The sequence below is a fragment of the Anas platyrhynchos genome, chromosome 8 (assembly GCF_047663525.1).
Source record: "Anas platyrhynchos isolate ZD024472 breed Pekin duck chromosome 8, IASCAAS_PekinDuck_T2T, whole genome shotgun sequence".
Taxonomy (NCBI): domain Eukaryota; kingdom Metazoa; phylum Chordata; class Aves; order Anseriformes; family Anatidae; genus Anas; species Anas platyrhynchos.
In genome coordinates this window covers 29480426-29501583 of record NC_092594.1, presented here as the reverse complement: position 1 = coordinate 29501583, position 21158 = coordinate 29480426, and the positions used below count along the sequence as shown (strand labels likewise).

The 21158-nt window shown below is 64.4% G+C and overlaps 1 protein-coding gene across 1 annotated transcript; it reads left to right on the top strand.

The window, feature by feature from the left end:
- The first annotated feature begins 2138 nt into the window (after window positions 1-2138).
- PTCH2 (patched 2) lies at window positions 2139-21138 on the top strand. Its single transcript, XM_038183163.2, has 24 exons — window positions 2139-2290; window positions 2871-3063; window positions 11271-11460; window positions 11593-11662; window positions 11876-11967; window positions 13457-13652; window positions 13737-13858; window positions 14148-14295; window positions 14492-14623; window positions 14710-14865; window positions 14962-15054; window positions 15136-15261; window positions 15351-15469; window positions 15577-15982; window positions 16065-16377; window positions 16516-16658; window positions 16754-16934; window positions 17259-17542; window positions 17792-17929; window positions 18057-18199; window positions 18465-18564; window positions 18864-19109; window positions 19242-19646; window positions 19778-21138. The coding sequence occupies exons 1-23, from the start codon at window positions 2201-2203 to the stop codon at window positions 19644-19646; spliced, it is 4086 nt and encodes a 1361-aa protein (XP_038039091.2). The 5' UTR covers window positions 2139-2200; the 3' UTR covers window positions 19778-21138.
- Window positions 21139-21158: the final 20 nt, after the last annotated feature.

The following is a 21158-nucleotide window of genomic DNA, read 5'->3' as shown; positions in this document are numbered from 1 at the left end:
TGTGCTTGGGGTTGGCGTCCCCAGTCCTGGGGACGTTTGGGGTGCCCACACCGGCCCCACACCGTGACGCTCAGGGGCTGGGGGCCAGGCAGGGGAGCCTGGCGTTGGCACGGGTGAGCCGGGATGGGGTTGGGACAGCATCCTGGGGGGCTCGGTGGGCGTCCCGAGGGTCCCCAACCAGGAGGGTGGCAGGGAGCGGAGCTCGGGGGGACGCGGCGGTGCCATGGGGCCGGAGGAGCTGTTTCAGACGAGGTTTATGGGGTGCAGCAGCTGCCCGGCAGTAGGACGGGGCATGGGGGGGCTGCTGACAGCAATCAGGCCCCAGAAGTGCTGAATGGCCGCTTCCCTTCTGGATTTGGGGTGATGCCAGATGCTCTGGGCCTGTTGTGGGATGGGGGAGAAACCCTTCAGGTTATTTTTTTGAGGGGTTTCACCCTATTTTAGGGGATGGCGGGGTGAGCCCCGCTGTTACCAGCCACCCCAAGGAGGGTTGGGGGGTGATGGGTGGGAGCAGCACTGGGTCTGCCCAGCAAAGACCCGAGGAGGGTGTGGGATGAGGAGAGGTCCCATAAAGCTGGGGCGAAATCCTAATTACCCCACAAATTAGTGCTGCTGTTTACCCTTTGCCCCCTGCCCCGTGGATATGGGGTGCCCGTGTGTCCGTGTCCCCCCCGCTTGGCTGCTCGTGGCAGGGGATGTGGGCACCCCAAAAAGTGGGGCTGGTCCCTGTGCCCCCCCCAAACCCCTGGGGAAGTTTATGGGGTGGAAGGAGGGGATGCACACCTCTTGGGGGTGGGGAGGGTGCAGTGGGGGCACCCAGCCCTCAGGAGGGACACCCTGTGGGTATGGTGGGTGGGTATGGGGTGGGGGGGGGGCACCTGGTTATGGGGACTGGTTATGGGAAGATGGTTGGCCTTATGGGGTGGGGGAAGGGAGAAACGGGGGGGTACATTTGGGGTAGCATTTGGGGGCTGCCCATTATTTGTGGGGAGGGACCTGTGGGGTAAGTCCTCACCCTTGGAGTGGGGGGCATGTATGGGGAAGGGATGCTGTGTTCCAAAATAATATAGGGAAGGGATGGTCCCACTCTGAAAATAAAGGGGAAGGGGGGCTCCCCCTCCAAAAAACGAAGGGAAGGGGTGCTGCCCCTCCGAAAATTAAAGGGAAGGGGTGCTCCCCCTTTGGGAAATGAAGGGAAGGGATGCTCCCCCTCTGAAATAAACAGGGGAGGGAGTGCTCCCCCTCTAAAAAAAATAAAAAAGGGATGCTCCCAGCCCCCCAGAAAAAGAAGGGGAGGGGAGGGGCGCTCCCCCTGCATAATCGAAAGGGAGGAGGTGCTCCCCCTGCCAAAAGGGAAGGGAAGGGATGCTCCCCAAAAAAATTAAAGGGAAGGGATGCTCCCCCTCTAAAAAAATGAAAATAGGGATGCTTCCCCCCAAAAAAATAAAAGGGAAGGGATGCTCCCCTTCCAAAGTAAAAAGGGGAAGGGATGCTCCCCCTGTAAAAAAAATAAAAAGGGGATGCTCCCCGTCTGAAAATTAAAGGGGAGGGATGTTCCCCCCCAAAAAATAGAGGGAAGGGATGCTCCCCCCAAAAAAAATTAAAGGAAGGGATGCTCCCCCCCAAAAAAAATAAAGGGCAGGGATGCTCCCCCCGCTAAAAAAGGAAGGGCAGGGCTGCTCCCCTTCCAAAATAAAATGGAAAAAAAAAAAAAAGAAAAAGAAAAAAGGGATGCACCCCCCCCCATAAAAAAAAAAAAAAAAAAAAAAAGCAAAAAAACAAAAACCAAAAAAGAAGGGCAGGGATGCTCCACCCCCCCCCGGGGCTGTGTATATGTGTGTGTGTGTGCGGGGGGGGGGCAGGGCCCGTGTGTGTGTGTGTGTGTGTGTGTGTGTGTGTGCCGGGGGGGGGGCCCCGCCGTGTGTGGCCGGCGGCGGCGGGCGCAGCGTTGCCTGGCAGCGGGGGCGCTGGGCGCTGCCGCGGCGGCGGCGGCCAATGGGAGCGGCGGCGGCGGCGCGGCCCCGGCGCCCCCCGCCCCCGCCTCCCCCTTTAGAGGCGCGGCGGGCGGCGGGCGGCGCAGAGCCCCGCGCCCCGGCCCCGCTCAGCGGCCGCCGCCGAGCTCCATGGGGGCCGCGCTCGGCCCCACTTAAGGCGCCGGGGGTCGCCCCCCGCCCGCCCGCCCGGCCGCGAGCCCCCCGCCATGCAGCCGCCGCCGCAGCCGCCCCCCGCCCCGGCACCGCCACCGCCACCGGCACCGCTCCGAGCCGCCCGCCGCAAGCCGGCCCCCGAGGTAAGGCGCTGGAGCTGCCCCCCCCCCCCTAACCCCGGCGGCACCCAGCCGCGCCGACAGCATCCCCGCCGTCCCAAATGGGTTTCAGGCGTTTTGAGGCGTTTTGAAGCGTTTTGAGGCATTTGGAAGCGTTGTGCGGATTTTATACAATTCTTTAATATTTTTTTATAATTTGGCTAATTCTTTGTAATTTTGTAATTCTTCGTGTTTTTTACCATCCTTCATGCTTTCATAGTTTTTATATTTTTATAACATTTTATCTTTTTATAATCCTTCATATTTTTATTTTTTCATATATTTTTATGACTCCTTACGTTCCCTATAATTTTCGATATTTCTACAACTCTTTACATTTTTATAACCTTCTACATCTTAACAATCCCAAATCACTCCTGATCACACCACAATTTTTCAATTTTCCCATTATTTTTCCCCTTTGGGGGTGTGATTACCCTCACCGAGCATCCTCACCCCCTGCCCTCTAACCCCCTCCCCCCCCCTTTGCTTTTTGGGGATGCTGAGCCCTCCTGGGCCCCCTCCCCAAATCCTCACGGTGCCCCCCCCCCGCTCCCCTCCGCAGGGCAGGGTGGGGGGCCGGAGGGCCCCGCTGTGGCTGCGGGCCCGCTTGCAGGCGCTGCTCTTCGCCCTGGGCTGCCGGATCCAGCGGCACTGCGGGAAGGTGCTCTTCGTGGGGCTGCTGCTCTTCGGGGCGCTGGCTGTAGGGCTGCGGGTGGCCTCCGTCGAGACCGACATCGAGCACCTCTGGGTGGAAGGTAAGCGTGACCCCAAGGCTCGCCAATGTCCCCGTGGCTCCTGCTGTCCCCAATCCCTCCTGGGTTTGTCCCCACGGCCACGCGGGACACCCACGGGGTGATGCTCCCCGGCTGCCCCATGGGGTCCCCGCACGTGGGGTGCCACCGGCGGTGCTGTGCGCACCGGGGCTGCCCACGGGGGTCCCCCCACGCGTGTTTTCCCCCCCACGCGTGTTTTTCCCCCCCGTTATCCCCATCCACACATCCCCTTCTCCCAGCTCTGCGCCCGGTGCCCGCCGGGGAGCATCCCCCGGGGCCGATCCCGACCGCGGCTCCCGGAGCGCATCCAGGAGGGGAGCGGGGAGCGGGGTTAGGGTCAGGCCGGGAGCAAATCCCCATTTCCGAGGGGAAACCCTGCCTAAAACCCGGCCCTTTGTTATTAATAAGCGCGAGCACAGATTTTTCTCGCCCCCCCCCCCATCCCCGTTCCCTCCGGCACCCTGCCTGGCCGCTCGCCCACCGGCCGGGGTGGGTGGCCCAGGGGTGGCCGGCGGGTGGCCCGGGGGGTGACCCATGGGTGCCGGGTGCCGTGTAGGGTGCCGGGTGCCGTGCCGGGGCAGATGTTGCCGAGCCGAGGGGTGTCAGCCATCTTTGTGCGGGAGCGCTGCCTCCTCCCCCACGCCCCGCTCCCTGTGTGGTCCTCAGCTACTCTTGGATTTGGTTCAACAATAGAAGCAACTTTGCTCTCCCACCCCTTTTTTTTTTTTTTTTAATATATATATTTTAAAAAAAAAAAGGGCTCTCGCACCCTGCGGCCCCCCCACCTGCTCCCCACTCCCGTGGGGTGCTTGGCCCCGTTCCCGTTCCCATCGCCCCGTTCCCCCGCACCACGTAGCAGAGGAGCCCGGCAGTGCCTCCCGGTCCGGGTGGGGGCTGCTGGAGCTGGGGACGTGTTCCTAAAGTGGTTTCCTCGCTCTGGGTCGTGGCTCGGGCTCTGTGGGGTTTTACTGTGCTTTTTTTGGGGTGAGCGTTTGGTGCGCCTGCAACCGGAGCCGGGGAGGTGGCTGCGCCTGCTGCGGAGGGAGCAGGGCTCGTGGCGTGTCGGGGTGGAGAGGGGGATGTGGAAGGGGACAAGGCTGCGTGTGGGGACGGCTGGAGGTGTCCCCAAAGTTGTCCTTGCTGGCACATGCACCCTGCTGGTGTGGGGACGGCGAGGGGGCTCCCGGCCAGGGCATCCTCCCGGTGTTTTCAGTAGGATTTTTCCCCCCCGTGCTCAAACGCTGCCGAGCAGGGGGGTGCCGGTGGTGCTCTGCGGGGTGGTGCTGGCTCGGGATGGAGCAGCCGGGGTGGTTTCGAGGCACGGACGGACGGATGGAAGGACAGACGTGCTGCTGCTCTCCCTCAGCTTCGCGTGTCAGCCCTGCGGCTGCCTCCCTGCCCCGGATCCATCCCGCGGGTGCTCGCCTCTTCCTGGCCTCCCTCTGCGTGCTCCGGCGAGATCAAAGCGTCCCCGCTGTCCTCGGCTGTCCCCAGCCCTCCCTGAGCCCCGCTCCCCATCCCGCTGGTGTGGGGTGTGCGTTATGGGGGGCAGCAGGATGGTTTCCCGGGCCGGGTGTTTGGATCCTGAATGTTTTAGGATGTGAAAATCCTGTGGATTTTCCTCCCATCCCCGGGGTGCAGCGGGGTTGTTGGTGCGTGTGAGGCCGGTGCCGGGTGGAGGCAGCTCGGGGCTGGCAAAACCTGGGTGTCCCCAAAGCCTTGGGAGCCCCCCGAGGCTCCTGCCCTGTCCGGGCGGGGAGATGTTTGTAGGAACGTGGTCCCTCCCAGCCCCGAGGCGGTGCTGAAGGGGCAGGCAGTCCCGGTCCCATCCCATGGCCCTGCTCGCAGGCAGTGGGCTGGCGGAGGCTGGAGGGAAGCCTCTGGTCCCTCCCTGCTCACCTGTTTATGGACAGGCTGCGGGGTGCAGCTCCGTGCTGCTCCATCCCAAACCACCTCACCCAGGAGAGGGATCAACCCCGTTTTGGGCTGGCCCCTCCATGGGCAGAGCAGAGGCTGTGGGATCCTGGTGGTAGGGGCACGGGGTTGCTGTCCCCACCTGGGGGAATAGGATGGGCAGCCCCCCCTCCACCCCATAGGGGCATTTCTCAACCGTGGCCAATGAGGGAAATTGTGGGGTCCCCTGTTTCCGGCTCCAGGAGGGGGGTCCCCAGCCCTATGAGCCTCCTCCAGCCCCCGTGGGATGGATGGGGTCTGGCTGGGGGGTGCTGGCGATGCCCTGGGGTCACCGCCTGCCCCACGGCCCTGGCTGGGAGATGGGAGGGAGGCGGTGTCACCCCATAAATTGGACCCGACTGTGGAAATGTTCAATTAGGCTCCTCCGAAGCAATTAGCCACTCGCAGGCTTTGAAACCCCGGCTCGCGGCGAGTGTTGAGTTACCTCGAGACACCTGGCAGCTGTTCCCTGGCTCTCCCAGGGCGTTTGTAGGGCCAAGGGGCCGGGGCGGCGAGCTCCGGGGAGGCAGAGCCCTGGGTGGTGAATGGCCCTGCCTGATTTATAGCGCCGAGGGCTGGTTCAAAGGAAGGCCGGGTTAATTCCTAACCGGAACAGCCGAGCGCCCCGCGCAGCCCCGGTGCTCTCAAAGAGCTGCCGAATCCCCCCAGAGAAGCCCCCGTCCCTCTCCCGGAGGGGTCAGGGGTACCCCGAATGTGCCGGGGCGTGGGGGCGAGGGATGGAGATGGGCGCACGGCGTGGGGGCGAGGGGGTTTTCCTCCCCGTTCCCAGCTTGGGGCATGAAGCTGGGATTTCTCCCTGCTGGCTTTTATCCTTCCCTGACCTCTGCCACGGGGCTTGGCACGGGGTGTCCCCCCCCCGCACACCCATTCCTGGCACCCTGCGCACAGCCGGGGTGCAGCCCGGGGGGTGCCCTGTAGTGGGGGCTGACGGGAGATGGGATGCATGGAGGGGGCTGGCTCCGTGTGTCCCTGCAGCGAGAGGGGCACCGGGGAGCAGAAATCCCCCAGCAAGAGCTGAGGGTGGGATTAAGCACCCTCCCCACCCCATTTCTGCCGTGGGGGAGGCTGTCCCCGTGTCCCCCCTTCCCACGCTGCTCCCCACCGCGCGTGGGACCCCCGGAGGAAAGGGGGGGGATGTGTGTGGGGCGGCAGCTGTGCGGGGAGGGGGTGCCCTGGCCCTTTCTGGGTGGGCACACGGAGAGGTGGGTGGTCTGGCCGCCAGCAGCGGGTGGGTTTGGAGGGGCGAGACGGCGGCGTGGGGCAGGAGCTGGCTGCGTGGGGGGCTGTGGGGTGGCTCGGCCCCAAGCCCCGGCTGCCACATCCCTGCTCTGTCCCCAGGCGGTGTGCGGTGGGGACAGGGTCCCCCTGCTCCTCTGTGCGTGTGGTGGCACTGGTGTCACCCCACGGGGGTGGGAAGGGGTCCCCGGTGCTGCCACAGGGCCCCTCCTGGCCTGGCTTTGGGATTCTGCGGCCCCTCCTGGTTGCGGGCTTGGGCACAGCCTGGGGGCATCCTTGGGACTTGGGGCTCAGGGCAGCAAGGGGCAGTGCTGTGCTGCTGCTGTGGGGTGCCGGGGTGCCTGCACCCCATTATCCTAAAAACATAAAAGTGGGTTTTGTTGGCTTGCTGGGCTCTGACACTTGCTCTGAAGACCCCCTCCCGCAGCCCCGCCGGCCCCACAAGCACCGTTCCGGGGACTGGCCCGAAGACGGGGCGCAGGCGGGGGCTGCCTCCGCTTATTTATCTTTGGGAGGCCACCGAGAAATCTCTTGCTTTTTCCCTTCCTTGACAGCTCGGTCAGCTTTTCGGGCTGGAAAATTTTGCTAATTAACCAAAAAAAAGTCTGGGAGACTCTTTTCAGATGGCTGTGGCTTATCTGCGCGTATCCATTTTGCTTTGCTTTTCAACTTATACATTTTTGTTTTTCCTAGGAAGTTTTTTTTTGGGGGGGGGGTTGTTTTTTTTTTTTGTTTTTTTTTCTTTTCCTTCCCTTTAAACTTAGACATATCCCCGGCTTTAGGGAGGGGGCTCTCCCTGCGTTTTAAGTGTTGTTGGGCGGCTGGGAGGGGGCAGCGCGAGGGACTGAGAAGAGGGTTTTATTATCTGCCTCTCCCTCGGGCCTGGAAAAGTGGTCTGAGTTCAAAAAATTCATTTCTTGCCTGAATGAAGCCAGCAATGTGGAAAAATTTCACCATTCAGAGTGGGATGAATGTATGTTTCAACCACACATTAAGTGACATTAGCAAGCAGTGGAGTGCCTAATGTGGCCATTTTTCACAGCAGCCAACAGAGGGGGTGATTAGCATAATTAGTACAGGCAGCCCTATACATATGGAAATGGCAAATGCCTAAATGCCAACACCAGTGGAAATTTATGTCAATGCTGACAGGAGTCTTAGCGGTGAATGGTTCCCAACTGAATCCCCTCTCCCCCTTTTTCGGGGGTCGCGCTGTCCCCTCGGTCCCGGCCGCGCCGCTGCCGGCTCCTCGCCCCCCCCCCCCAGCCTCGCTGGGAACGGCCACGCAGTGATTTGGGGTAATAAAGACATTAATTTAGCTCCGGCCATAAACAAAGGCTGGCCGGGGCCGGCGGATGGGGAGCTGGCCCCAAATGGGCCGTTTATTTATTTATTATTATTATTTGGTCCCCCTCCGCTGGCTTTTTGAAGGCAGAGCCCTTTTTTTTTTGCCATATTTATTTAGGGAAGCGTTGGGAGAGCTTTTGTGGGGCTGGGAGCAGAGCCACTAGCCCCCCTTGGTCCCCGTGCCCGGGGACACCCCACTGCCACCCCACGGGGACGGGGACGGCCCCGGTGCGGTGCACGGCCGTGTTTTGACAGGACGGGGCCGCGGGGCTTTTCGGGAGGCTGGGACAGGTAAAAATGGCTCTTTCAGCACGCCCTCAGCGAGACTTCCTCCAGAGCAGCATGGGTCCTTTCACAGGCTCCCTAATCCAGCTAATCCGCCCCACAACACTTTGAAGGTGGCCTCCGGCTTGCACGCCGGTCGGCACGGGGAAGCAGCCGGTGGCGGGGCATCCCTGTCCGTCCCCCCCCAGTGCCTCAGGACCCCCACCCCGGGCTGTGGGGTGGTGCTGGCCCCAGTGGGTGTCCCCATGGGGGTGTAATCTTGTTGGGGGTGCGTGGATCCCTGCGGGTGAGGAGTTTTGGTTGTGTTTTGTGCTCTGGTGTCAGCACCCGTGGGTGCCCCTTGTTGTGGCCAGGTGGCCACATGGGTGCTGGGGGGGTCAGGGGGTGTCCCCATAGGGGTGTCACTTTCAGGAGGGGCTCGGTGTGGCCTCTCCCACCATCCATGGGCTTTTGAAGGCTGGCATCCTGGATTTTGCCCCCATGGAACCCTCTCCTCCCCCTTTGCTGGGGCGGTGGCACTGGGATGGTGACAGGAGCAGTACTAGGCCCCATTTGGGGCTGTCCCCGCTGCTTGCTGTGTCCCACCACCCGTTACACCGGGCAGGGCCTGACTTCTTTTGGAGGCCGAGCACAGGACGTGCTCGGTCCCGGCTCTCCTGAGCGGTGACAGCAGCTGGCAGTGCCCAGGGCCCATCCCCAGCGTGGTGGCACTGCTGTGACCGAGCCTCCACCTGCCCCTGGGGGACACAGTGGCCCTCCCAGCGGGACATCTCCCTGCTTTCTGAGCCTTTCCATGGCTCATCTTCCTCGCCTCCATCCCTTTTGGCTGTGCCCAGTGGGGACAGCTCACTGTGGGGTGGGCGGCCTGCCCCATCCCACTGTCCCCCCACACTGATGTGCTAGGCCCGGTGCCCACACCAGGCCATGAGCTGGGGCCCTCTGACCCCAAACCCTCCATGCTGTGTCCCTGGGGTGCTCGTAGTGGGGCTGAGCACCCTGTCCCCAAAAAGTGGGGGGCTGAAGGAAGGTGCTGTGGGGGCAGGCAGCACAGGCAGGGTGGCCGGGCAGGGGGCCCCGCTCTGTAATTTTGCAGCGGACGCTGTAATTACGGGGTGGGCTCCCAATTACGGGGTGGGCTCCCACATGGGTGGGAGGACGCTGTGCCCAAGGCCTCCCATGCTGCCAGGACCCCGTCCCCTTCCTGGCACCAGCTTGGGCACCATGGGTGTCCCCCACACACACCCTGGGGGTTTTTGGGGTGCAGCCAACCTCCATCGCCCCCCCGGGGTGAGCTACGTGGCACCCTGCACCTCCACCCCATGGGGATGCTCGTGGGAGGCTGGGGAACATCGGTTTGGGGAGTGGGGGGGCTTATGGCCCCCCGTGGGTGCAGGGGGTGCTGTGAACAAGCAGGACCGGGCCTCTGATTGGAACCAGAGCGCCCTTTGCATGAAAAACCCGAGGGCTCCCTTTGTTAATTGGAGATTTTTTTGGTTTTTCATTTTTTATTTTGCAATTTGCATACAGTTCCTCATTAACGTGCTCGTTGGCGCTATCGGGGCGCTCCCCGGCCCCCTCCCCAAGCCCCCCTGATGCATGGGGGGGGCTCACAGGCCCTCTCGGTGCCGTGTGGGGTGTCTCGCCCCGTTCCCAGCCCCGGGCCCGGCCGTGCCGTCCGGCGGGCGCGCGCCCGTTTGAAGTGTCCTTGGCAGCCCCGCGCGCGCTGCCTTGTCTTTTCATGTTGCTCTTTGGTTAATTAGGGTGTTGGAATTTGAGGCTTCCTCACTGCCTTTGAAGCTTGCTGACGGCTCGCAGTGCCCTGTTCCAAATTAACACTAATTACAAGGGACGGCTTTTTATTTTCTCTCTCTCTCTCTCTCTCTCTTTCTTAATTTTTTTTATTTTTTTTTTACTTGGAGGGGGGGGTCGCAGATGTGCGGCGCTGCCCGCGGGGTGCAGCAGGATGCGGCCCCCAGGATGCAGCCGTGGGGCCGGGTTCCCCCCCCCCCCGCTTCTCCTCTCCCTTAGCCCCAAGCCCCCCCACCCATCCGTGCGGCTTCGGCGTGGGTGGCACGGCCGAGATCAGAGCAGCTCGGTGCACCTCCCGCCCGACCTCCCAGCCTGCTGGGAAGGGAAGGGAAAAGGAAGGGGACGGTCCCCCCCCACAGCACCCACCCTCCTCCTGTCCCCAGCCCCCCGGGCGCCGCAGTCCCCTCTGTCACACGCACACAAAGGCCGTGTCCGTGTCCCCCCCCCCCCCCCCCCCCGCCTTACTCCCCAGCCCTGGCACGACCTCCATCGCAACTGGCATCTGATGGACACCAGCTGCTCCCCAGCCCAGCCAGGAACAATAAAGGCGTCCCCCCCCCCCCCCAACCCCACCCCACCCCGCCGCCCAAAAAGCAGAGGAAAATATATTAAAAAAAAAAAAAAAAAAGAAGAAGAAAAAAAAATCAAAAATAAATAATAATAATAATATAAAAAAAAAAAAGAAACCACCAACCCATATAATAAGTCATTAAAAGGGAAGATTCTGCTGCTTATTTGCGGTCTTGCTCTGGCCTCCTCGGTGCTGGCGGGGGGCCAGGCCCTCCGGGGCCCCGGCCTCTTGCCGAGGGAGCGTCCCAGCGAGGACGAATCCTGCCCCGGTGCTGGGCAGGATCCGGCCCCCCCTGCGAGCGGAGCCACCCCGGGATGTGCCCGGGGGCACGTGGGGTGTCCTCCGTGGGTGGCAGCGGGGTGGGGGCTTCATCCAGAGCCCTCCCCCTGACGGAGGGTGCTGGGAGCAGGGTGGCCGGGTGCTGGTGGTGCTGTAAATAAATGTGTGTGACTGCAAATGTGCCTTCTGGGGGAACGTCGACCCCACTGCTTGCAGGGTCCTGGTGGGTGGTGGGAGTCCTGGGGTGCTGGGGTCCCTTGTGCTGGAGGTGCCAAAGGGCTGGGGAGCCCCCCCGAGCGCCTTTCTGTCCCCAGGTGCTCCCAGAGCAGCCCTACCCCTGCAGGGCCTGGTGGTTTGGGGCATCTAGAGTGGACGGGATGGATGCGTGGTGTCTGCCTCTCCAGCTGTGTGGGGGTTTTTGGGGAGAGCAAAGCCAACCCAGCTGGAAGCATCTGCGTGGGTGCTGGGTGCCACCAGCCCTGGGGTCCCTAGGGTGCAGGCGCACAGAGGGTGGAGACATTGGGGACCCCCACAGCAAGAAGCCCCCTGGGTTTTGGTGGCACCTCCTAATTAACGCTGTGGGGCCAGCTCGCTTCCCCGGGCATCCCTTATGGGCAGGGTGTTGGGGTGGGGACAGGGCTTTGGGGTGGCCTCGGTGCTGACGGGGCGCCCCTGATTCTCCCTGCAGCGGGCAGCCGCGTCAGCCAGGAGCTCCGCTACACGAAGGAGAAGCTGGGCGAGGAGTCCGTCTACACGTCCCAGATGCTGATCCAGACCCCGAAGCGGGAAGGGGAGAACATCCTGACGCAGGAGGCCCTGCAGCTCCACCTCGAGGCGGCCCTGGCTGCCAGCAAAGTGCAAGTCTCGCTGTACGGAAAGTGAGTCCGGCTCCGGACAGGGATGGGGACCCCCCTGCCGTGTCCCCGTGTCCCCCCCCTACAACCTTGCCATGCCCCCTCGGCCTCCCGTGGGCTGGAGCCCGTCCTCACGGCCTCCCCCTGCCTTTGCAGATCATGGGATTTGAACAAGATCTGCTACAAGTCGGGCGTCCCCATCATCGAGAACGGCATGATCGAGAGGGTGAGTCCTGGCCGCGCGTGGCACCGGGCACCCCGCGGCTCATCGGTGGGGTTGCACCGTGGTAAACCCCCCCCGAGAACCAAGCCACAGGGGGGTTTCCAGCTCCAGATGCTGCAAACGACCCCCAAACCTCCAGCTCCACGTGGATTTGGGGAGGTAGCGGGGGGCACGAGGCGTCCCCGCCGACCCCTGACGCCTCTCTCCCTCCCGCAGATGATTGAGAAGCTGTTCCCCTGCGTGATCCTGACGCCGCTGGACTGCTTCTGGGAAGGGGCCAAGCTGCAGGGAGGCTCAGCCTACCTCCCGTGAGTGTGCGGGGGGCCTGGGGGGGCCACCACGGGGCTGTGACACCGGGGACAGTCCTCGGTGCGTCCCCGCAGCGGGCGCTGCCACCCCACCGGGGATGGGGACGTGGGGACGGAGGGGTGCGGGCACCACACGCAGGTGCCTGGGGCTGCTCCCTCTGTGCTCAGGTCCCCCCCTCCAAGCCCAGGAGGGTGGGGGGGGGCCAGGGGGGGCTGCATTCCTTCTGTTTACAGGCGTGTTTGTCCGGGAGAGCCCGGGCAGACTTGTGCATTGTCAGCAAACGCAGCCCCGCGCTTTCTCATGCTAATGCTGCTCTGAAAGCTGCCCGTTGCCAAACAGATGAAATAGTGGCCTTATTCAGCCTGCTGCGGGACGGGAGGAGGGGAAAGGGGCCTCAGCGTGCCCAGCCAGCTCTTTGGGGGGGGGGACACCGGCTGTCCCCTCACCCCCCCCCCCAGACCCTGCATCTCCACCCCAGCCTGGCCGGAGCAGGGAGCGAAGCGCACCAGGAGCGAGTGGGGTTTTGCTGGTTTCATCCATCAGGGTCTGCAGCACGTCCCCATGCTCGGGTGCCAGGCTGTAGGGTGGCACCTCGGAGGGGCAGGAGCCACCTCTCCCCGCAGCGGTACCCGGCCGGGCAGCCCCGGGGACTCTTCCCCCTTTTTAAGGCTCCGAGGGGTGAGCGGGGCGGGAGCTGGGAGAACAAAGAGCGGCAATCTATGGAAAGACAAAAGGATTTGCCCTGGCTCAGTGAAGCAAGCGAAAGCAGATAAAAGGGGCTCTCTTTGGAAGCGGCAGCAGCTCGGGTTGGTATGTGGGAATCTCGAGCGCCCGGCTCCGGCCCAGCCAGCCTTCATGAATTATTAGGCTGCATTTCTCCCCAGAGCCCACACTCGCTTGGGGCTTTTTCCTCCCCTCTTCGCAGCGCTGGGCTGGGTTTGTTGGCTTTTTTTTTTTTTTTTCGGTGGCCTTTCTGTCTCAGAGAGAAGCGGGGTGAGGCAGGGAGCCGGCCCTGGGCAGCGTGGCCACTGGAGCTGGGACAGAGTGGGTCTGGAGCAGAGCATCTGGAAAAAAAAAAAACTTTTTGTGGGTACCCAAGCACCCGGCACAGCCTTGCTCTCCATCCTGCCCCGCTCAGCAAAGCCCCAAAGCCAGCAGCTTTAGGGCCGGCCGGGCTGCAGCATCCCCTCCCTGCTATCAAGACGTTAGCCCGCGGGCAGTAATCGCCCTGACTGCTCGCAGGGAGCGGGGCGCGCGGGGCCGGCTGCCCCCCTTTGTCCCAGCCTAACAGGATCAGGCACGCTACTTGACTCGGGGCACGGCCCGCTGCGCTGGGGCGCGGGGACGCCACGGGCAGGCCTCCTGACATCCTTTCCCTCTGCCTTTGGGGCGCCCCGCAGGGATTTTGGGGTGCCAGCCCCGCTCCACGCGTGGGATGGGGGTCTCGGGGTGGGGGTTTCAGCATCCCCCGTGCTGCTCTCTCCGCAGGGGCCGCCCCGACATCCAGTGGAGCAACCTGGACCCTCTGCAGCTGATGGAGGAGCTGGGGCAGTTCACGTCCTTGGAAGGCTTCAAGGAGCTGCTGGACAAGGCAGAGGTGGGGCAGGCTTACATGGAGCGGCCCTGCCTGGACCCCCGGGACCCCCAGTGCCCCCCAAGCGCCCCCAACAAGCAGAGCCAGCAGGTAGGTGACGTCCCGTGGGGGCAGGGGGCTCGCTGCTCTCCTGCCTGTCCCACACCTCTGACGCCACCTTCCCTCTGCTGGCAGAGCCCTGACATCCCTGCAGAGCTCTCGGGGGGCTGCCACGGCTTCTCCAGGAAATTCATGCGCTGGCAGGAGGAGCTGATCTTAGGTGGCACAACCAAAGACTCCCAGGGCAAGCTGCTGAGGTACGAGCTCTCACGGCACGCGGGTCCCCAGGCACGGTGCGGGGTCCCTGCCGTGGTGCCCATGGGATGGTTTGGGGCACGGTGGCCTCATCCAGCACCCAAGGGCACCCAGTATAAGACGGGTTGTCTGGGAGCATGTCTGGTGAGGGGGCAGTGCTTTGGAGCAAGGCTGGGGACAAAGGGGACAGGGTCCAGGCATCCCCGTGGGGCTGGGGGGGACCCGGGGGACCCACCCCGATGACATGGGGTGCCACAGCCGGTCCCAGCGGGATGTGTGTGTGTCCCCCAGCGCCGAGGCCCTGCAGACCATGTTCCTCCTCATGAGCCCCCGGCAGCTGTTCGAGCACTTCAAGGATGACTACGAGATCCACGACATCAGCTGGAGCGAGGAGAAGGCGGGTGCCATCCTGGAGGCCTGGCAGAGGAAATTTGTGGAGGTGGGTACTGGGCACAGCCCCCAGCCCCTGTGTGGCACAGCATTTCCCCCTCTGCCTGGGTTTCACGTGGCTGTGGGTCCTGGCACCGTGCTGTCATGGTCCTGCGGGTCCCCAGCGCCCTCGGAGGCGATGCTCAGCCCCTGGGCCCTCTTTTGGGGGGACGTGGGTCTTGTCTAACGGGGGGCATGCCCTGCAGCTGGCGCAGGACTCCATCCCGCCCAACGCCACGCAGAGCGTCCATGCTTTCTCCACCACCACCCTCAACGACATCATGAAGTCCTTCTCCGACGTCAGCGCCATCCGGGTGGCCGGGGGTTACCTCCTCATGGTGCGTACGTCCCCCTCTCTCCATCCCCTGCCAGCCCTGTCCCTCCTTCCCCTCTCTGTCCCTGCTAACCCGCTGTGCTCCTCCAGCTGGCCTACGCCTGCGTCACCATGCTGCGGTGGGACTGCTCCAAGTCCCAGGGCGCCGTGGGCCTGGCCGGGGTCCTGCTGGTGGCCCTCTCCGTGGCCTCCGGCCTGGGGCTTTGCTCGCTGCTCGGCATCTCCTTCAACGCGGCCACCACGCAGGTAGGTGCCGGGGGAAGAGCCCTGGGTCCCCTCCTCCCAGGTGGTGGCCATGTCCCCATGCTGACAACGTCCCCTTGCTGACGCTGCTCTCCACAGGTCCTGCCCTTTCTGGCCCTTGGCATCGGCGTGGATGACATGTTCCTCCTGGCTCACGCCTTCACCGAGACCAGCCAGCACGTCCCCTTCAAGGTGAGCGCCGAGCCCTGCTCCCCGGGGCTCCCCAGCTGCTCCCCATGCTCCCTCGTCACCGTGTCCCTCTGTGCCCCGCAGGAGCGGACGGGCGAGTGCCTGAGGCGCACGGGGACCAGCGTGGCTCTCACCTCTGTCAGCAACATGATCGCCTTCTTCATGGCAGCCCTGGTGCCCATCCCTGCCCTGCGCGCCTTCTCCATCCAGGTACGGCCCCGGCGCCCGCCTGGGGGTAGCGGTGACCCCGTCTGTGGGGTGGGAAGGGCCCGGCTCTGACGTGTCCCCTCTGCCCGCAGGCGGCGGTGGTCGTGGTGTTCAACTTCGCCATGGTGCTGTTCATCTTCCCCGCCATCCTGAGCATGGACCTGCACCGGCGGGAGAAGCGCCGGCTCGACATCCTCTGCTGCTTCTACAGGTACCGCCTCTGCCGGCATCACAGAGGATGGGGCTGGCCTCGTGTCCCCCCCACCGTGGTTACGTGGGCAGCCCTGCCATCACCGTCCCCTTCTCTCTTCCCCGCAGCCCTTGCTCCTCACGGGTCATCCAGATCCAACCCCAGGAGTTCGCGGACGCCAACGACAACCACGCCTCCCACCCGTCCCCCTACGGGCACCCTGGCGTGGCCACCAGCACCCAGATCACCACCACCGTGCAGGCCTTCACCCAGTGCGACCCCTCGGGCCACCACATCGTCACCGTCCTGCCGCCCACCTCCCAGGTGTGCACCTCGCCCGCCGTGCTCCTGCCGCCCGCCGACCCGCTGGGCTCGCAGGTCTTCACCCCCTCCAGCTCCACGCGGGACCTCCTGGCCCAGTTGGACGAGGCCAAGGGTGGGCGTGAGTGCGTGCCCCTGCCCTTCTGCCGCTGGAGCCTCTCCGACTTCGCCCGCGAGAAGTACGCCCCGCTCCTGCTGCGCACCCAGACCAAGGTGAGACGGGGACGGGACAGCCACCCCGGGATGGGGACACGGGTGTTGGGGGGACGTTGTTTTGACCCCGCTGTCCCCGCAGGCGGTGGTGGTGGTCCTCTTCCTGGCGCTGCTGGGGCTGAGCCTCTACGGCACCACCATGGTGCACGACGGGCTCTACCTGACGGACATCGTGCCGCGGGACACCAAGGCGCACGCCTTCATCTCGGCGCAGTTCAAGTACTTCTCCTTCTACAACATGTTCATCGTCACCAAGGGCGGCTTCCACTACCCGGGCGCCCAGGCCGCCCTGCTCAGCCTGCACCAGGCTTTCAGCACCGTCAAGTACGTGGTGCGCGAGGGCAACCACGACCTGCCCAAAATGTGGCTCCACTACTTCCAGGACTGGCTGCGAGGTGAGGGGCATCCCTCACCTTCCTCCCCATGCCCTCCCGTGCCCAACGACCCCCTCCCCGGCCTGCGCACCTTCCTGGGTGCCCAGCAATGCCAGGCATGCCCCAAGGGGATGCTCACACCCCACACTGTGTCCCCAGGGCTCCAGGCCACGTTTGACAGGGACTGGCAAGCCGGGCGCATCACCCACGACAGCTACCGCAACGGCTCCGAGGATGGGGCGCTGGCGTACAAGCTCCTCATCCAGACGGGCAACAAGAAGGAACCCTTCAACTTCAACCAGGTGGGTGGCCACGGGGCTGGGGATGGGGCCACGGGGCTGTGCCATGTCCTGTGCCCATGCCCTGCTCACGGCCTGTCCTGCTCGCCCCCCTGTAGCTGACCACGCGGCGGCTGGTGGACGAAAACGGCATCATCCCCCCGGACACCTTCTACATCTGCCTGACGGTGTGGGCCAGCAACGACCCCCTGGGCTTCGCCGCCTCGCAGGCCAACTTCTACCCGCCGCCCCCCGAGTGGATCCATGACAAGTACGACACCACGGGCGAGAACCTGCGAAGTGAGTGAGCGCCCGGCGGCATCCCTGCGGCCCCCAGAGTCCTCCCCAAGCAGAAGAGCCCAATCCCTGCACCTTTTCTGCCCCACGAGAAACAATGGGGCACCTTCCCTGCTCCTCCCCTCATCCCACGAGCATCCCCTGATAGGGACACATCCCCTTTTGCTCCCTGCTCACCCCCTACACCCTGAGCATCTCCCGCTCCTCCTCAAGGGCTCCCCAACCCCATGGTGCACAGGCACGCATCCTGGCTGCACCCAGGCTGGGGTGGGCTTCTCGGGGCTGCCGTGCTGCCCGTGCCCACCCCGTGCTCTCCTCCCTCCCCAGTCCCAGCAGCCCAGCCCCTGGAATTCGCCCAGTTCCCCTTCTACCTGAGTGGGCTGCGTCGCACGGCTGATTTCGTGGAGGCGATCGAGAGCGTGCGGGCCATCTGCCGGGAGGCCGCCCAGCGCCACGGGGTGCTGAGCTACCCCAGCGGCTACCCCTTCCTCTTCTGGGAGCAGTACATCGGCCTGCGCCACTGGTTCCTGCTGGCCATCAGCATCCTGCTGGCCTGCACCTTCCTCGTCTGCGCCCTGCTGCTGCTCAACCCCTGGACGGCCGGCATCATCGTGAGTGTGCGCCCCGCCGCGCGGAGGTGGTGCCGGGGTGGGGTTGGGGACACCCCTCAGGAGGAATCGGGGACGGGGTGGGTGGGGCAGGGGTTTGGGGACAGCCCTGCACTCAAGGGTGAGGGCTTCCCCCAGTAGATAAGACAGAGAGGAACCCTCAGGTGAGGACGCCCTATATAGAGGCTGTAGGGTCGGGCACGCCACGCACAGGTCAGAGCCACCCCGCACTGACCCCGCCGCCCCCTCCAGGTCTCCATCCTGGCCATGATGGCAGTGGAGCTGTTTGGCATCATGGGGCTGATGGGCATCAAGCTGAGCGCCATCCCCGTCGTCATCCTCATCGCCTCGGTGGGCATCGGCGTGGAGTTCACCGTCCACGTGGCCTTGGTGAGTGGCAGCAGACCCCAGCCTGCTTACGGGGCGCCCCAATTCCCACCCCAAGGCTTTCTGTCCCTCCCTTGCCCCATAAGCACATGGGGACGAGCCCCCTGTGACCCCCTCCCACCCTCTTCAGGGCTTCCTGACGGCGGCGGGGAGCAGGAACGTGCGCTCGGCCGCGGCGCTGGAGCACACCTTCGCCCCCGTGATGGACGGCGCCGTCTCCACCCTCCTGGGCGTCCTCATGTTGGCCGGCTCCGAGTTTGATTTCATCATGAGGTGAGCTCCAGGTGCCCCGTTGGGTGCGGGGACGGCCGCTTGCTGCCCCCCCAAAAAAGCTGTGGCAATGGGGGCTGGGGAGCGTGGCAGCCTCCCCTCTCCAGCTGGTGGTGGTGGGGACATGGGGCTGGTGGGGAGGACATGGGAATGGGGAACACGGGGTTGGGGTGTGCAGTGTTTTGGGGTTGGGGTGTGCAGTGTTTTGGGGTGTGCAGTGTTTTGGGGTTGGGGTACTGCTCGCTCAGCCCCCTGCCCACCCCCCCAGGTACTTCTTTGCGGTGCTCACCATCCTGACGCTGCTGGGGCTGCTCAACGGGCTGGTGCTGCTGCCCGTCCTGCTCTCCGTCATCGGGCCACCCCCCGAGGTAGGAGACCCCCATCTTTTCTCTTCCCCTTCATTGCCCCACCCCTTACCTTCACCCTCCACCTTGCCCAGTCCTAAATCCACCCCCACACGCCCCTTGTCCCCATCCCTCACTCTTTGCCATCACCCGTGCTTTGCCCCCCCCTTCTTTACCCCATACCCAATTACCCCATCCCCATTTGCCCCCCATCCCAGTTTCATCCCACCTCCCCGTGCCTGCTTCACCCCACAAATCCCTTACCCCATCCTTCCATCACCCCACGCTTGCGTGTCCCCTCTGACCGTCCCCTCTCCCCCCAGGCATCCCCCCTGGACAACGGCCCCCGCCTGCCCCCTCCGGAGCCGGTGTCCCCGTGCCTCGGCCCCGGGGGGCTGTACATCCGCCGTGCCCCAGCCTGGCCCGCTGCCTTCGCCGACACCTCGGACACGGAGGGCTACGGGGACGGCCTGGGGCCGGGCAGCCCCCGGGGACCCTTCATCGTGCCCCCCGCCCCGGCACACATCCTGCTGGAGGCCGGCAAGGACCCCAGCTTCCCCCGCATCACCGTGAGTGAATCCAGCGGGGGGCTGGCAGCTGCTTGGAGGGGGGAACGAGGACACTATGGGGTGGCAGGGTGGTGCTGGGGGGTCTCTGGGGATGCTCAGCCCCCCTACACACCCCGCTCTTCTCCTCCCCAGGTGCTGAAGCCCTACAAGGACAGCCCGGAGCTCCAGGGGAAGAAGGAGCCACCCCAACCCGCACCCCCTCTGCCTTTCGGGGAGCCGTGCCCCGCGCCACCCAGAGACTACCCGCGCCCCACGGCACCCCCACGGCCGGGCCAGCCCTGCTCACCCCACACCCGGCCGGCCCCGCGGGGCACCCTGCCCTCCTACAGCACCCACCTGCAGGGCCCCGCTGGCAGCTACACCACCGTCACGGCCACCGCCTCGGTGACAGTGGCCCTGCACCCCACGCTGCCCGGCTCCTACCCGGTTTTTGGCACGGAGGGTGACAGCCTGGAGGAGCCCGGCGTGCCCAGCGCCGTGCCCGAAGCCTTCGAGATGCAGAGCCTGGGAGGCCACGGGGCGGGCACCCGGCGCTAGGTGAGCTGGGGTCATCCATCTCCCCTCTGTCCCCTGAATTGGGGACCGATTGGGGACCCTGAATGGGGGGTGGGAGGGGGCACAGGGTGTTTTTTTAGGGATCTAACCGAGCCCCCGCTGTCTCTCCGCAGGTCACCAGTCCCGTGGATGGCACCGGCTCGTGGGCTGCTGGCGTCTCCCGGCGCCCGGAGGGGCACAGAGGGTGCAGAGCGGGGTCACCCGCGTCGTGCTGCTAATCGCCCCAGTGGCGATGCCCCGGTCTCGGCCGAGGAGGACCGGCCCCCCCCCCGCGGCTCCCCCCACCCCGAAAATGGGCTCGGCAGGGCAGGCTGGCATTTCTATGCAAGCTGTGTGCAGGCCGTGCCCTGCCACCCGTCCCCTGCCCGGGGGCTGCGCCGACAGCGCTGTGTGTCCCCCCCCCAACACACCTCCAGGGCTTGGGGTCACCCTGTGCCCCCCCCCAGAAATGGAAGCACTAACCCCCCCTCTGTTTCTGGAGCTGCTGGCACGGCGGGCTCGGCGCCCAGCCCTCTGCCCTGCCACCCTCCCCTGCGCGGGGGTCACTGCCTGCCCCCCCCCCCTCACCTCCTGGGACCCCCAGCCAGGGTGCCCTGCCCCGATAAGGGGGGGGCAGCCCCAGAGCCCAGGGTGGGCACCCCCCCACCTTTATTTATTGCAAAGGGAAACTTATCTATAGAGAGATATATATTTTTAAGCTTATTTTAAAAGATTTATTTCTCAGCCGACGGCCTCGCCTGGCTGCCCGGAGGGGGCAGACCCTTTGCCAGTGCAGGGCTGCCCCCCCCCCCCCAGGGCAAAGGGCGCAGACCTGGGTCGTGCCCCCCCCCCCCTCTGCAGGGTGCTGAGTGGCCACGTAGCCCCCTCCGTGCCTCAGTTTCCCCACTGTTGAGCACGGGAGAGATGGAGACAGGGATGTGCCGGGGGGGCTGTTGCTGCCACCGCACAGGCAGGGTTATTTTTTTTTTGGGGGGGGGGTCCTTGCTGTGCCAAGCCCCCGGGATGTCCCACGGCTATGGTCCCACGTGCTCTGCCCCCTCAAAGGGCACCCACACTGCCACCGGGCACATCCAGCTGGGAAACCTAATTTCTCGCCCCGTTCCCATGCAAACGGGGCCACCCCTTCCTGCCACCCCCCCCCCAAAAAAAAAAAATCCCATCCTTGTCCCCATCCCGGGCACCGTCCGCGCCGTCACCCAGCACTTTAACTCCAGCGGTGTTCGCCGTGCCCACCGCCCTGGCCCCCCCCGGACACTGCCGCTGAGCTGGGGTGGCCCCGGGGTCCCCGTCCCCGTGCCAGGCGTGGGCACGGCGGGCAGCCCCCACCCCCCTTCCTTTTATCCCCCCCCCCCAATGCCATCTAAGTTATTTATATCAAAGAGAGCAAAGGTTTATTTTTGTAGTTTGTACAGGCGGTAGTGGGGAACCGAAGGTTTATTTTTAAAGAGTAAATATATATATTATATATAAATTACCCGCCGGGTCTGACCCTCT

What these genes read in the sequence shown, in the direction of transcription:
- PTCH2 (XM_038183163.2), top strand. Translation starts at nt 2,201, where the DNA reads ATGCAGCCGCCGCCGCAGCCGCCCCCCGCCCCGGCACCGCCACCGCCA. An exon ending in GGCAGAGGAAATTTGTGGAG is followed by an intron (nt 14,296 to 14,491) that starts GTGGGTACTGGG and finishes CATGCCCTGCAG; the next exon opens with CTGGCGCAGGACTCCATCCC. An exon ending in TGCTGCGCACCCAGACCAAG is followed by an intron (nt 15,983 to 16,064) that starts GTGAGACGGGGA and finishes CTGTCCCCGCAG; the next exon opens with GCGGTGGTGGTGGTCCTCTT.